General features: G+C 39.4%; 1 protein-coding gene and 1 long non-coding RNA gene across 20 annotated transcripts in view; one reads left to right on the forward strand and one right to left on the reverse strand.

Moving 5' to 3' along the window:
• Positions 1 to 1,023: 1,023 nt before the first annotated feature.
• Positions 1,024 to 5,245, reverse strand: LOC105013855. 7 transcript variants are annotated; one of them, XR_003782686.2, is made up of 6 exons: positions 4,448 to 5,245; positions 4,126 to 4,281; positions 3,396 to 3,499; positions 3,199 to 3,259; positions 2,017 to 2,088; positions 1,024 to 1,580 (listed from the first exon to the last, which is right to left on the reverse strand). It is a non-coding gene; the product is annotated as an uncharacterized LOC105013855 (long non-coding RNA). The 7 variants fall into 7 exon arrangements; XR_003782682.2 differs by having other exon boundaries at positions 4,085 to 4,281; positions 4,448 to 5,243; XR_003782687.2 differs by having other exon boundaries at positions 3,199 to 3,289; positions 3,396 to 3,722; positions 4,085 to 4,281; positions 4,448 to 5,242.
• The window catches only part of prdm16 (PR domain containing 16), a 200,973-nt gene continuing 189,600 nt past the window's right edge, over positions 4,441 to 15,813 (forward strand). For all 13 annotated transcript variants that reach the window (XM_029124107.2, XM_029124114.2, XM_029124109.2 and 10 more), the window contains exon 1: positions 4,441 to 4,515. In XM_029124107.2, the coding sequence (XP_028979940.2) occupies positions 4,479 to 4,515 (37 nt within the window). In that variant the 5' untranslated portion in view covers positions 4,441 to 4,478. The remainder of the gene's footprint in view (positions 4,516 to 15,813) is intronic.

Below are 15,813 nucleotides of genomic sequence, written 5' to 3' on the forward strand. Positions count from 1 at the left end.
AGAGGTTGTTAAATCTTGACATTTTAGATTAAATGTTCTAAGTGATGAACAGTGATGGATATACACATTTGTTGACTGATAACGACTGATAGAGGAAGCATTTATGCGGGATCCATGCTTCACTGACCACACACACTTAATTGAGGCGAGAGATGTTTTTTTGCAATTGTGTCTGTCGCGTTATGAATGCTTAGGCTATGTCGACACAGTGTCCAGACTCGACAGTAACTGGTCATTCCTTTTTGGGCAGACCACCGAGTTACAATAGCGCCGTCTAGGAGTAAAAGCGTTTGTGAGAGTGAGTCAGAGAAAGAGAGTGAGAGCGAGAGACAGGCACGCACACACGGGGAGAGCGAGAGAGCAGAGCAATATGTGTGGGTAGCCTGCAACCTGGAGTATCCACCACCCTCCAGTTGCCATGTTTACTCTCCCATTACATTGGCTGTGGCAGAATTACAGTTCACAAATTTTCAGTGGTCCCATAATTCACAAAGCTGCCCCACCATTTGTCATTTGACCGCTTGTCCCACATCCCAAAGCAAGGTGTTTTATTTCAGATATCTATAATGTACGGCTCCCGTTATCTCTGCGTTATAATCCCGGTACCTTTTCCACCGTGGATAAAGCTTCGGTTTCAGCCTACGTCCGGGAAAACTGCACGCGGACCACAGACCACACCAATCCCATGTATTGTTGGTTCTGGGCCTGCTGCGTCACGCCTGATTCCCATTCTAGCTCTAATTTCTTTAAAGCTTTCAACTAACCGATGATGGATTGAAACTGAACCTGTGCGATTTACTTAGGATGACGATGATAGTGGAATGAGGATGATGATGAAAATGTTAATGGTTTCAACACCATTGTCATCTTTGAGCTATATTAGACGGGTCTTTAATGAATTAATAGCCGAAATCACTATTACTATTTATTTTAAGTAATTACTTATTATAATATATTTTTTTTCGTTCTAACATTTAACCAACCACAAGATAGGCTACTTGAATACGAGACTATACTCATTGGTAAAGATGATTATGATAAAGCTCCAGGACCAGTTTATTTCATCTCATTGATGGATACATTTGCATTTAAATAATGTAGCAAACACTCATATCCAGAGCGACTTACAATATTGAGTGCATACATTTTCATACTTTTCGTACAACACGCCTCAAATGTAACTTTCTAATAAATTATCCAGTCACCGTTATCTAACTATATTCCTGTGCGCACTGAACGCATAGGCCTATATATCTAGGCCTACTGTCTTCTAACGGAAAGGCTTAAATAGAAAACGTTGCCTAAGAAAAATACATGCACAAAATAAAGCAGGGTTTGAAAGCATATTTCTAAGATCATTTAATTCCAATATCGAATGGCGCTGCTCTGTATAGCCATAAGCTTATATATATATATATATATATATATATATATATATATATATATAAATTACAGGGTGTAGCAGAGCAAAACACGAATATTGCAGCAGCGGCCTGGGTTGCAGCAGCACACCTCTCTTCCGGGGTCTGGGCCAGCCTCTCTCTCTTCCCGTGTTAAAACCGCAGGAAAATGCCAACAATCTGGAAAGAAAATACTAAAAAATGCAGGGTTACACTGCCGTCATGTTGAGCTCGTAAAAGGTAGACGTTTAAATGACGCAGAAAACTATTCCCCAATGAATGGAGCGGGTGCCGAATAGCAACACTTTTCTTTACAAGCGTAATCACATTTAATTGCTCTTAAAAAAACGTGTTGCACCATATGAAATAATTTGCCCGATGTGAGAGGGAGATTCGCTGCACATTTAAAATGTTCTGGAGAGTTGCTGTAAAACATTAGATAAAAAAATAAGGAAAACTGCTGCTGAATTGGCTTCCCATACACTTATGAAGGAAACGTTATTGATACGACCAATCGATTGATTCGAGGACATATATATTGTCATTTTATCACGTTTCAACACACCCAGGATTAGGATCAATATAGCATTCATAAATAAAATTATTTCCTACTCACCTGACGACTGCTGGCTCCTGTCGGTCCATTATAGTAAGATCTTTTGTTACACCAACTTTGTAATAACTCTGTCTGGCAACATGATTTCAGAAACAACAAATGTTATATCAATAGTACTTTTAAATAGAAGTAGTACTTTCCCCCAAATTGTCTCAATTGCTATTCTGCAGGAAATTGACGGCTCGTCAATCACATGACATTGATTGCATGGTTAACTTGCGCTGCCTATTGAAACAGTTGATTATTTAAGATATGCTTAAATGATCAATTATGGTTGAAGTGATTGTAGCCCTGTGCTGATGTGTCTTTTAAGTGCATTTCTAATACGGTGGCTATTAGCGATCATGCTTGTATTTAATGCAAGTGCAGTATTTAGTGAATATTCAACAATTTCACCATGTTTCTCATTACATCTTATGCAATTCTACCATAATATCAAAATAATAAAATCAATAATAGTAATAATCAGTCATAAAATAATAGTCATAGATAATAATAACTTTGTTTTGGTTTCCCAAACGAGGCTTTGATTTTGCACGTTGTCCCATGGGGGTTTGGGTAAAGGTCTTCCGGTCCATCTTCCGAGAAGCTAAATGCTATTTTCCCATTAACAAATTACCAAATGCAACTCAGCCAGAGATAAAATGCCTGTCATGCAAATTATCATGCGACTCTAGGCCTATGTTTTCAAAGAGTAAGCAATACGTTTTTAATTTTAAAAAGTAGTCTGTGTACAGCCCTAGTTGCGTGGAATTTTAATTCATTTAACAAGAATTGGTGAATTAAAATATAATTGTAGGGTCCAAGCAAACAATGATCACTCTAACCACAATAATAATATAATTATCATATCATAATTTTCATAATATAATTATTAGAGTATCACAGCAATGTTACGGAAAATAATTGTCAATTAAATTAAATAGATAATGGAATAATCACTTTTGAATAATACATTATGCCGATGCATGCTTCTTGTTCCCACATGTACTTTTTCCACGCAGTTTTCGTCACTGCCTCAATTGCACAGAAATCAAGCCGGAGCTTAAGTGTGGCTACGGTCACAGCTGTCTCCAATCTTTACTTGATCATTCATATATATATATATATATATATATATATATATATATAGTACGTTGTAAATAATGTATTAATTCATCACACAGTAACCTACACACTTACCCATTCCAATGGCTTAGCTGTGGTCTGAGCTGCAGTCTACAGAGCATAGCCGGTCCTCGAACTAAAATCGAAGGTACACTCGTAACATCGCCTGTTAACATGCATACCACGAGCAACAGACGACGCCTGTCATACACGCGGCGTCTGAATGCCATTCACTATGCAAGTAAAACAGGTGGAAACAAAGTCATACTTACATTAGGAATTCACAACCTATTCTTCCTCGTTGCGTTTACTTGAAGCTCTTGCGCCCGGATGGTACTGGATGTTTGCATTCAGTACTTTTTTTAGTAAGACATCGCTCCATGGGGCAGAAATAAAGCGTCGTTTGTAAAAATAAAAAAAAGAAAAGAAAACAACAACAAAAAAAACTCGATTTAATATACGTGTTTCCTTCAGAAATACAATTAATCGAAACCAGCCCGGCTCCCGTACGTGGCTTCATCTGGTCTATTGAAAGTAGGCTGCTGCATGCGTCAACAGCTGCCGTTTCGTGTGGCTTCCTCCGGGGCAAAGCCTGCATGCTAAGCACAATTGTGTTTTCATACTGAGAGCTATATCAACTGCAACTTTAACTTATGCATTTTAAATTGGTCAGTCGGTTAGTAATAAGTTGGAATTTGATTACCCTACATTTGATGGCAAGTGTGTTTTCAATTGCACCAATTGTGAATATAAACACAATATTAGAGAGTTGTTATTGAATATAGTGTTAAAATCAGGGCATATATTTTTCTTAATTCATCCTTAGAATTGAACAACATGAATAACTAAACAACTGTCACATTTAAGCGATCATATTCCTAATAAATCCCAGTAGGTCTAAACTTCTAATAAATAGGCTAATAATAGAGAATAATCAATACAGATATTTGATTACAGTCACCTTGTAGTTCAGGGATGCGACCTTGACCCCATCATATTTACCAGGCTGTGTCTGTTGCCAGTCCGGATCCCACAGGTTTGCGAAAAATAAGTTATTGCTCTTGAAAGGGGTAGTCAAGACGGTGGTGGTGGCAATGGTGCTGGTAGGGGAGGGGGGCGAGATGGTGCTGAGAGGGAGGAGGGGAAGAGATAAGTGATCTAAAGGGGAGACGATAGGACAAAAAGTGATGATGATGAATACATTGCAAAGTTTTTTGGCCCTGACGAGGGTGTCAGATTGAATGGCCTGTGCGCATGTGCGAAGGTGTCCAAACTGACAATGCTTGTGAGATGAAGATAGTGTTGTTGCTGCTTCTGGGCTCACCGAGGACGAGAGGAATCTACAAGCCGACACGATGAGATCCAAGGCGAGAGCGAGAAAACTGGCCAAAAGTAGGTCTTTTTCCCTTCTTACGCTTTCGGTCGGCGGCTCGAACTCTCGTGCTGGTCACCAATGTGTCCTTGTCATTTATCAGTTCCTGAGACTGACGTTTCTTTGTCCTCGTAGATATCATTTCGCTCTTCATGTGAATAGTAACGTTGAAACATCATAGTCCGTGTCCAGCCTTTTCGCTTTTGCAGCCTGTGGTTCGCTTGTTCCCAACGTCAGTAGGCTACTTTCATATATGCTGACAAACACTGCTGGTGGTTTTGTATTAAAGAAATGGGAGAGAAAAAACATTGCAATACAAACTGCGCTGTTTTCTGTTCTATCGGAAGTTGGAAACCGTGAAGAATCGTTACCCGAAAGTTAGCAAAAAGTTGTCGAAAGGGATAGTAACTTTTTTATTGAGTTGTTCCAAGTCTTGTGAAATAATATTCCTGAGTTTTGAAATAGTGGGCGCTCTAGCACTGCTCATGGCGACAGGGAGCACAGAATAGAGACCGAGTTGTGCGCACAAGCTTCATTCAAGACAAGTGGGAGACGTTAAGATGTGAAGTTTGAAAGAAATGTCTGTTTTCGTGCAGCATTTTAACCAAATCCGTTTTTACCTTAAAATAAATTGCATCCACGATGTCTGTTTGTTCCTTTTAGCCGTTGAACTAATATTTTGTTTTGTTCCTCCTTCGGGGATGGCAATCAATAATGCTTCTTGTGCAAGAAATTGCCCTGCTACTTTACGGACTGTTGATCTCGTCACACGGAAAATTAATTCTCGTTTTTGTGAACTTGGTTCAATTGTTTGTGTTGAAAGTATTATGTGTCTGTAGCTTAGTTTCTGCTATGCATTCAATTTCATATATATATATATATGTATATATCTTTTTTTGTTGTTGTTTATTACGCATGCATGAATAGACTTGAATTCTGAAAATGCAATGAGCCCATTTACCTGTCATTTGTTTACTGCATAAAATCTAAACCAATAAGATGTTTTACATATTTTAAAACGCCACGGAGTATTTATTTTTCTTATTATGTTTATTTATTAACCAATTTTAAGGTGAGTTTCGACTATGGACATGTAGCCTAATCTAGCAGTTGGTCATTGCTAATGCAGAACTGTTTGTACGAGCAAATTAATACAGTTAATCGAGTAAAGATTCCGTGAATTGTATTATTCTTTTAATTCGTTTGGTGGCGAATTAACGAATCGGAAAGACAACGATCTTATAGGCCTATTTTATGAAGATACACATCGATATTTATAATTATTGAAGAAAAGTAGATTTTAACTTCAACACAGGCCTCTGAAAAAACTTTGTTTATGGCCTTTGTTAATCCAAAGTCAACATATTCACACTTAAGCACAAAGCATGCTAAATTTCAAAGAAGGCACATTGGTTGTTTATATTTTACAGCTGGATTATTTAACAAACAATTATGTTAACAAACAGCGTGTAATGACCTTTCTGTAAACGACAAACCTAATATGTTTGTTCTAGGCTATACCTATTGAATGTTCTATGCATTATGATCAGTACTAGGTCAAATTATGTCAGCATTTACACATTGTGTTTACAACCTGTAATAAACAATTGTATTGTAAGAGTTTCCTGTAAACGTGCTTGTGTCCTGGACCTGTAATCGTGCCTGTATTTTCGGTACGAGTTATTAGGAGTAGCTTAACTACACATACACTCACACACACACACACACACACACACACACACACACACACACACACACACACACACACATATATATATATATATATATATATATATATATATATATATATATATAGGCTATATGCTGATAATTGTCAAGCGCGGACATTTGTCAAGGCTTTGTAAAGTGAAAGTAGGCCCAGCACTCCGTGACAATAGTTATTAATTCAGTATATTTTCCCTCAGTAATTAAAATACACAATTTTCTCTGAGTAGCGTTGATTGCTTTTTGATACGACTGCTAATTAAAAGAAACGCCTGCATCGCTTTTAGGAGACCTCTCAGCAATAATTATTAAAGTATTGCCTAGCCTTTAGATGCTATCTAGCTCAGCTCTGCTTTACTTGTGTTGTAGTTCTGCTCAGCATAAATTGTTAAATAGAAATAAGAAAATATTAATATGGCCTTGTGATATTTTAAACGAGCTCAGATGTAGGCCTCACGCCTCTGCAGTTACAGGGGCTATACACCGTTGGATAATTGTCACTGTACCCTTGGGCAACATGTTACATTCTTACCCACAAACTGTTTTGGGCCTTCTTTGAGTATTACAATCCAGACTTGTCTTCTGCAGTAGCACCTTATTATTATTATTTTTGTCGACAGAGTTGTCATAGATTAAATCGAAAGGGCCTGACGTGGTTTAAAGGACTTAAGGAGATTTATACAGACTTGCCGGGTCCAGAATCCTCAAATCCACAGGGATTCGGTACTCAGAATCACCCCCATGAGCGGTGTCGAAATGGATAAGCTCGCATTGATCCATAAATGCTGTGATTGCTCTGTATTTCCCGATATTTTAAATACATTTTTTGCCTACACAGGTAGACCAGTATCTCTAATCAAGTTTATAATAAAAAAAAGGTATTTCACATTTATGCTTTTAAGTCTATCCCATATCATACAATATTACAGTACAATCAATATCATCTATTGTGCATAGAGTATTTGATAGGTCTTTTTGCTCCCTTTTGTCATTTAAGGCATATGTAACAGAACCCACACAGCCTACATTACTGGATGTAATTCTACTGTAATGTCAATTTTATGCAACAGAAAGTGGATACTTCCTCTGTTGACTTCATTGGCATATATTTCTTCTGTTTCTTCATAGATAATATTATCTTCTCTGTATAATCTTCCATTTGTCTTATATGGGTAAAATGTTTGTACTTTAAAACAACAGGTGTGTGCGGACAACATGCGGTCATGGAAATATTTACAGTAGATGATCAAAAATGTAAACGTTAAAAAGCTGCATCACACATTCGATCTTTATTTCTTCTATATGTCATATTTTGAATTTCTACCATGGTTTGACTCATATTTTTGACTTGGGTCAGATGCAGCATAGTTGTGTTGTGTTCTATTGGACCACAGCTTCGGTAATGCTAAAAGTAAATGTTTCATTCAATTAATCCACAGACATTTTAAATTAGTGTAGGCCTAATTTATTCCTGTCCTCACTTAAACATTTGAGGTCGCACAGGTGCATATCATGCTTCAAAGTGCACACAGACGAGCGCTCGTCCACACGCTATCACATGCGAACGACTAGATAATCAGTTGTGCGTAGTATTTTTTTAAAGTGTTTTCAAACGCTTGTATAGGGAAAGAAAAGTTTGCAAACTCTCGGGAAAATGCAATTCATTTGTTAACATAGAATTATGAGTTGATTATTCATATACATGGAAATAGCATAATGAGTAGCATTATTTCAAATGAAACACGTGTAATACAACGAAACATGTTAATATGAAATAAATCAAGCGCATTTGACTAAAGTACGATCACGTGAGAAATCACCATTATGTTAATATATGTTGACTGATCGACCTCTCAGTCTCTTCAGTTTTCCAAAGACAAGCATCATATCAACATTCTTTTTCTCTCTCTCAGGCGCACACACACACACACACAAACCCCACTGCATCACATTGAATGGTAGGTAATCTAGGGCCAAACATATTTTCTGGTTGCTCCCATAGCCTCCTGGTAGTGGTCTATCAATAATTGTGGCAGTAGTTTTTGCACTAGCATTCCTTTATCTGTAGTGGCTTGTTTAGATGGACTGTAGGAGCGTGAACCCATGTCATGTAGTACAGCTTCTGATGTTTTGACAGAGCTAATAAACCCAGACCCATAACACAGTAAAACAACAATGGGCGCTATGTTGAATTTCTGGCAAAACGCTTAGGACCCATACAGGACCCCGGGCTTACACGCCTAAAATGGCTGACGCATGAGTCCTCTCAGATGCAGGAAAGATTAGTTGCTAACACAAATTAATACCACAAGGCATTTTGATGCACAGGTGATCTTGAAGCATGAGTTGCATATGTCTGACATCAGTTAAAGACTGGTGCCTTTATTGTTTGAGTAGCGGCCTCTCTTTGGCTGGTGGTCACTTGTTTTAACGGAAGACTCATATTCTGCTGGGTCAAACAACCGTAGGGCTCTGCCCTCACTCCTTTTCTCTACTGCTCTGCATGAATATGACTGTGGATAGTTTAAAACTGTCCTTACATGTTTGCAAGAAGCTCTGTATTGTGTCCCATGTACCCACCCTCACATACACGCTCCCACATGCAAGCACATTTTACCAGGACAAATTATTTTGGCCAGCATGCCGTGTTAGCCCCAATTTTTTGACCAAGTGTAAAGGTTGCTTGTAAATGCCATGCAGCCAGCAGGAGTTGGCGCTGTCAGGTGTGTGTGTGTGTGTATGTGTGTGTGTGAGAGACCCCCATGCAGCCAGCTGTCTGGAACCCTTTTCTCGTGTTGGTGTGGTGCAGTTCAGTCAGTTCTGTTAGCCTTGCCCTGCATCTCTGCCTCATAACATACCGCTTCATAACACAGCGTACACTCCACATCGAACCCGGACAGACCTGTAGCCAAGGGCAGTGCTGAGTACTGACTGGAAACACTGTACAAAAACAGGGCAGTGTTCGTTATGGCACACAATGTTTTTTGAAAACATTTTGAAAAACATAACAGAGTGCTCCTGTATAGTCCAGGTAGTCCCTCTGTGTTTGAGCCTGTTCGCTATGTAATGAACAAACCCATTATGTACAGTAACCAGTTGAAAGCATGTGACAGAGGTCTCAATGGGACCATCTCTCTGGGCCTCAGCAGATCCACATGGGACAAATCTCACTACTATGTGACTTCGTTCACCATATTTGAAAATTATTTCAGTCTCTGGCAGTTTGTCTGGCATGCCTGAGAGAGTTAAAGATATCTCTGTATGTTTTGTTTTCAAGCATGTCGCCCCCACTTCTTTTTCTCCACCGTATCCTTCATTTTTTGTAGACGATGAGATGTGATATAAATAGACAGGAGGCATACTGCGGAGTGGTATGCGTTTGCGAGGGGGCAAAAAAAAAGCCATTACACTGCAGTTAAAAGCATTTCTGTTTGACCCGGTCTTCGTATCATATTCCAGTTGGTGCTGTGCTATGTCTAGTGAAGAGCCAGTCAAACCGATCACCCAGCTAAACTAAAAGACTTAGAAAGTGCCTCACTCTTGTTCATAATGGCACATAGCAAAGAAAAGGCTGTGATAAACATTTACCTATGTTCAATTACACTTTTGTATTGGACAAATCCGGGTAATCTTTACAAGTTTTTTTTCCTCTCGTTTTGATGCCTAATGAACATTTTGTTGTCTAAAAAATAAACCTGTAAAAATAATCATTTGTATACTGGAATACAACCAGAATGATTACTGTATGTCTCCAACTTTGCCTATGTATGTAGCTGTTATTAGAACATTGTTTGACAGTGTTTTGTTGTTTGCTAAACAGAGGGGATGTTGATTGGTAATTAACACGTTTGAGCCGATCTCATGATTCTGAGAAACCTAATATCCTGGGGATTGCTCTGCATTGTGACTAGTCTTATCTGGACCTAATCCTCGTTTGTTTGGTTTTAGCCCTCACCAGCTATAGCTCTTTTTCTTTCATTCTTTCTTTCTTTCCTTCTTTTTTTCTTTCTTTTGTTATCTCTGTCTTTCTCCTTCTGTTTCTTTCTATCTTCCATTTTTCCTTCTCTCACTCCGTCTCTGTCTTAGTCCTGTCTCACTCCACCGTGTTCTGGTTTACTGTGAGGCCAGTGCATTGTGGGTGCCTGGGGTTAGCCTGTTAGAGTTTGTCTCCCAAAACCACTGTGCAGTTTTTGTAATTTTATCACTCTAAGGCTTATACATTACTTTGTGTGCTTATTTCATGAAAGGTCAACATATGTGTATATTTGTATTAATTTATTTAGGTATAAGACAAATAAAATAAAATAAATTTTTTTTTGAGGCATGTCCTAATATCATTTAAACTTTTTTTTTTACCTGCTTTGTACAATGAGAAAATAAAAAGCTCTTACATGCTTTTGGATCTAGCAGAAAAAAAATCTTAGTGATGCGTTTTCACTAGCTAGCCAGAAAGCACAATCCAACAAAAACACTTGTTGTGCTATGCATGTATTCTCTACATTCATTCTTTATCCTTACATACACCTTATTCAGTCAAGTTAAGTTTCAAAGAAACATACACAGTTTACATCGGCCACAAAGAAAGGGAGCCAGATAAACCACGCAATGAACTCTACACAGGCAGAGAAAGCCCAGTGGCAGGCATCGACCATACTGAGACATTGATTTTATCCATATCCAGGATTTTCAATGCTTTCTCAATGGGAAATGTTGCTAGACAGTGGAAATGATGCATCCCTATCCAGAAACTCCCCCTCGTCCCTATCCAGAAACGCCCCATCATCCCTATTCAGAAACTCCCCCTCGTCCCTATCCAGAAACACTCCATCGTCCCAATCTAGAAACTCCCCCTCATCAGAATCCCAAAACTCCCCCTCATCCCAATCCAGAAACTTCCGCTCATCCAAATCCAGAAACCCCCTCATCCAAATCCAGAAACCCCCTCATCCAAATCCAGAAACCCCCTCATCCCAATCCAGAAACACCCCATCCATTTTTTATTAGCAAAAAGTTGATGGAAATTTGAACCAACACTCCACAGGTGCACAGGACTACAAACACAAATGAATCCATTCTCATTTGGATACTGATCTCAATCAATCTTTTCACAACCATTGACTATGGGGCAAAATTGAAATGGGCTGATATTCTGATGATTTTCTCATCAATGGAAAGGATTATTTCCAAAAAGCTCAAATATTTTGTACGTGTTACGAACCGAATTAGCTACGTTATTTAGACGTAATCCTTAATGAAAAATTCTAAAATGTGTCTTGTGACAAATTAGGTGTTTCATAACCGAAAAAGAATGTGCCAATATATGCCAATACGATCTTGGTAGCTCATGTTTGGTGCTGCTTACCTCCTTTCCTTGGTTCTGCCAAATCAGCTTGGAAAACCTGAAAAGGACAGCTTGTGAGCTATATTAGTTACAATTACAAATGTTTGCATCTGCTATAGGTCACTTTACCTACTGAGTTAGATCCCAGCCAATTTGCTAGCTGCTAATTTTAGCCAGAAAGTCAAGTAGCTAGTTAGCTACTGTCATGTTAAGCATATAGAAAGATTAGAAAGATGGATAGTTGAACCATTCATTTATCATTATTATTATCAGTAAAAGTAGCTTAGTTTATTCTTTCACAATCTTAATATGGATTAAAAAACATACTTAATCTAATTGGTTTTGAGTTGAGCTGGTTCGACTCAAATAACACTGGAGGGTCAAGGATGGACTTGTTTAGTAGTCAGACTGAGATGAGACAGAAAGAAAATTATAACATTTATAGAAGCATAGCTAAGGAATTGGTCAAGTTGTACAGGTACTTTGTTTGCTCCAATTTACATTTATGTCCTTTATAAAAAGCTTTTATCTTGAGCAACTTGTAGTAGAAAGTGCATACAGTTTCGCATTTAAGCCATGATTAATGTTTTGAAGCCAGCCCACTTATTACAACATTATTTCATCAGTTACAAACTTTATGACTTCTTTATAACAAAGAAGGCCAAAAGTTCCATCCCAACTGAGCAGTCTGAAATTCCAGGTATTTAAAAAAAAAAACTACATAAAAGGTCATTATAATATTTAGAAATAATTGAAAATATGAATTTTTGACATCACTGGATCTTTAAGGCCTGCACGTATGGCCATTCACATGCACAAATGGCTGCAGAGACCTACTTCATTATAACTATGGGACAGAAAATGCTCAACGCACAAGTTAGGGTCCAGTTGAATATTTCAGGCTATGTAAAACGGAATGGGCCCTGTGGAACTGAGTTGATAGAACATGGTGCTTACAAAGGCAGGGTTATGGGTTTGATTCACACTGGGGCCAGTATGAAATTTGAAAATGTATGCGCTCACTGCTAGTACTCTGGACATGAGCCTCTGCCAAATGACAAAAGTCAATGAAAATGCTTGATTTGCCCTCTATGTCAACCACATCCACATTTCTTTGGACATGAATGCAGAGGCAGCGATGGTGGTACTGAAATGTCTAAAAGATTCAATGCTTTTGTAAGATAACCTTTTTTAAATTACAGATGTGTTTGCTTGTTTACTTTAAGTCACATGGCCACACTCAGTGCCGGTCATGTTACCCACCCTCTGTATTGGCTGGTTTCTAGATTGTTAGCTTTGCCCATCAGAAGTGTATGCTGTCTACAGAGACTGGTGCCTCAGATCTCCATCCTGAACAGACAGAGATAAGAAGACAAAATGACTCTCCTCCCGGGAGTCCCTCACTTTTGTCTCTTGGAGATGTTTTATACTCAACCCCCACCCCATGTTGGACAGCACTATCAAAGTGTTGGCTCTCCCTGGCCTCCGCAAGGCGCATTTTAACCCCTCCCTCCTCTCTTTGTTGTCATTAGCGCAGAGATGGGCATGCAGTGTGTCATTAAGAGTGGATTAGGATGGGACATCTCAGGGGCATAGCCCAAACCGGGAAGAGATTATTTTTTTCTTCTTTTCCCTTTTCTGAGATCAAGTTCTTTGATTTGCCACGATAAAGCCTCCCTTTCATGTTTGTGTGAGGATGGTCCAGGCGATTATACTGTCAGACGATCATTGGGCTTTTGACTAATTTTTGGTCGGTCGGTCAGGAGGGGGGAATGTGAATGTTGAGATTCCCAGCAGTAATTGAGGCGTCATTATCATTATCCAGTGGTGTTAGGTTGACAGGCGGACTTCACCAAGCCAGAAGCAGTCAGCACCTATATTTGTTTAATACTTAACTCTCTGCTGGGAGAATGCGGAGCTGGTTTAGAGAGGGGAGAAGGGCATCGCTCTGCTTTCAGAAGAAAGATCCTCTTCTTTTAGTGCCTATTTTACCACTCCTGTCTGTCCCTGAAAATTGCCTTCATTATATCAATGGTATGCTTCGCTTTCACCCCCCTGTTTGTAACACAATTAACCCATCTCACTGGCTCACCATTTATTTTTTTTAAATAAAAAATGCTTCAATGGGTGGTGGGATGTTCACTATGCAGACCCCCGAGAGAGAGGGGGCACTATTGGTGTGTTTAATTCCATTAACTACAGTGTGGCTCACTGGAAAAATATAGAAAACCTCCAAACGACTGCCTCCATTTTCCCGCAGTGCCACTTTAAATACTGGAATGCCAAACAAATCATTACAGTATTTGGTCTTAGCTTCTTCTGGAGAGATCCTGCTCTTATTTCATGAAGCAGTTTGCTTGATATTGCTTAGATTTTGGCTTTTCTATGGTAATAATTCTCAGTCCCACTTTCAGAATGTCGATGTTTTCTCACACAACCAACACTTGGTAGTGTTCACCTATGTATTCAAACAGAGGACCTTCAAATCTCACTTTTCTGGACCTTTCTTCCCGAAGCTTTCTTGATTCGTATCTGCTCTACTTGTAGTAAAAGATGAATCAAGGTCTGCAAGACCACATAATAATAAACAATGGTATTGTACTTAAGAAAACGGAATATGGCATTACAGGGTTGTATTTTCGCTCCCAACAAAACGTAACAGCGTACCCACTAAGCGAAATGCAGGTATGTAACTAAGAGCTACATGTAAATGTTTGTAGCAACATGAGATTAAATGTTTGGGGTGCAGACGCTGCAAGGATATTTTACCTGTAAAACATGAAGAATTAGAATTTATGATTGACAGTGAAAAAGTTAAGGGAGGGTGACCACAAATGATTTGGCAAAGAGACCAAAAAATGTGCAGAACGTAATGCAGCTTTTCCCACGGTGTCCTGGGTGAAGGCCGAAACTAGGAATTGACCTATGGCCGCACCCATATTCATATGGGAGTTACATATGCAGATACAGTTTAACTACCTTGTTGGTAAACATTGTAGTAGGCATCCAAGGCTCTAACTGTTGTATGGTTAAATGTTTTTTTTTGTGTGCCTAAAACTGTACATAGGGCGTAGCCGTAAAAGAGATCCAGGTCTCAGTCTGTTTTCCCTTTTAAAAGAAAGTCTGTATATACCTGTTGGCAGTTTTCTACATAAGTAAATACAATCTTCTAATTGATCAGATTCCATTTTGACGTGCTTCATGACCAGGCAGTTGTGTCCACGTCTTTGGTAAAAACCCTCCATTCCTCCTTCACCCACATTTGTCATTTACCTGGTTTCAGAAAGTGAAATGTTGTGCAGGGCTGAGTCAAAGTGTTTGTGTGTAAGTGTGTGTGTGTCTGGGCACACAGGGTGTTGGGTCTTCACTAAAACATTTCAAGATGGGCCATTAGCCCCTCATCTCCCTCGTACCCCTCTCCCTCCCAACCCCACCCGACACTGTGATTCCTCTGTGCTGCTCAGGAGCCCCCCCCCAGCCTCATCCTGCCCAGTGTCTGGTTCCAAAGTAACGATGAGGCTGCGTGTGAAAATATTGAATTGCAAAAACATCCCTGGGTGAGAGGGTGTGTGAATGGAGCTTTCAGCGCCGGGGCCAGGCCAAACCCGGACTTACTGAGTGACGGACAACAAATGGCATTTTGTGTCCCGGCAGAAAGAGGGAGAGTGAAATAGAGAGATAGTGGGAGAGAGTGAAAGAGAGAGAGAGTGAGACGAGAGAAAGACACTGGCATGTATTGGTTTTAAGACTCTGGGCCTGTAGGCATGGAAAGAGTTCCGATTCAGAATCAGAAAACGTTATTGTACTCAAAGAGGCAATTCATTTATCACAGTTATCACATGACCCTACATCTAAACTTTGACCCCCATTGCCATGGCCGCCTGGCTGCACTTCAACCGGGATAGGGTTGGGGGTCGGGTGTGTGCACACTGAAAGCCAGTGCATTCACTAAGGAGGGGGTTGGGGTAATAGGTAAAAGTAATGATGGCAACCTCCACTTTCCTGGGATGTAGGAGGTCAAACCTCTTTAGATTAGGTGATAATGTCAAACGTACTCAGTGGCCATTTTGGTTCCAGTTTGCTCAGTTTCTGGATAGAGTTGAGCGCAGGCTAGGAAACGTTTTCAACATTTGTCCAGGCAGAGATGAAGTCTCTGTGAAATCTAAGTAAATGTCAATAGTAAAATTGAAAACCCCAAAAGGTTAGGGTTAGGTGTTATGGTTAGGGTAAGGATTAAAAGAGCAATCTAAAG

This window comes from Esox lucius, chromosome 12 (assembly GCF_011004845.1).
Source record: "Esox lucius isolate fEsoLuc1 chromosome 12, fEsoLuc1.pri, whole genome shotgun sequence".
Classification (NCBI taxonomy): Eukaryota; Metazoa; Chordata; class Actinopteri; order Esociformes; family Esocidae; genus Esox; species Esox lucius.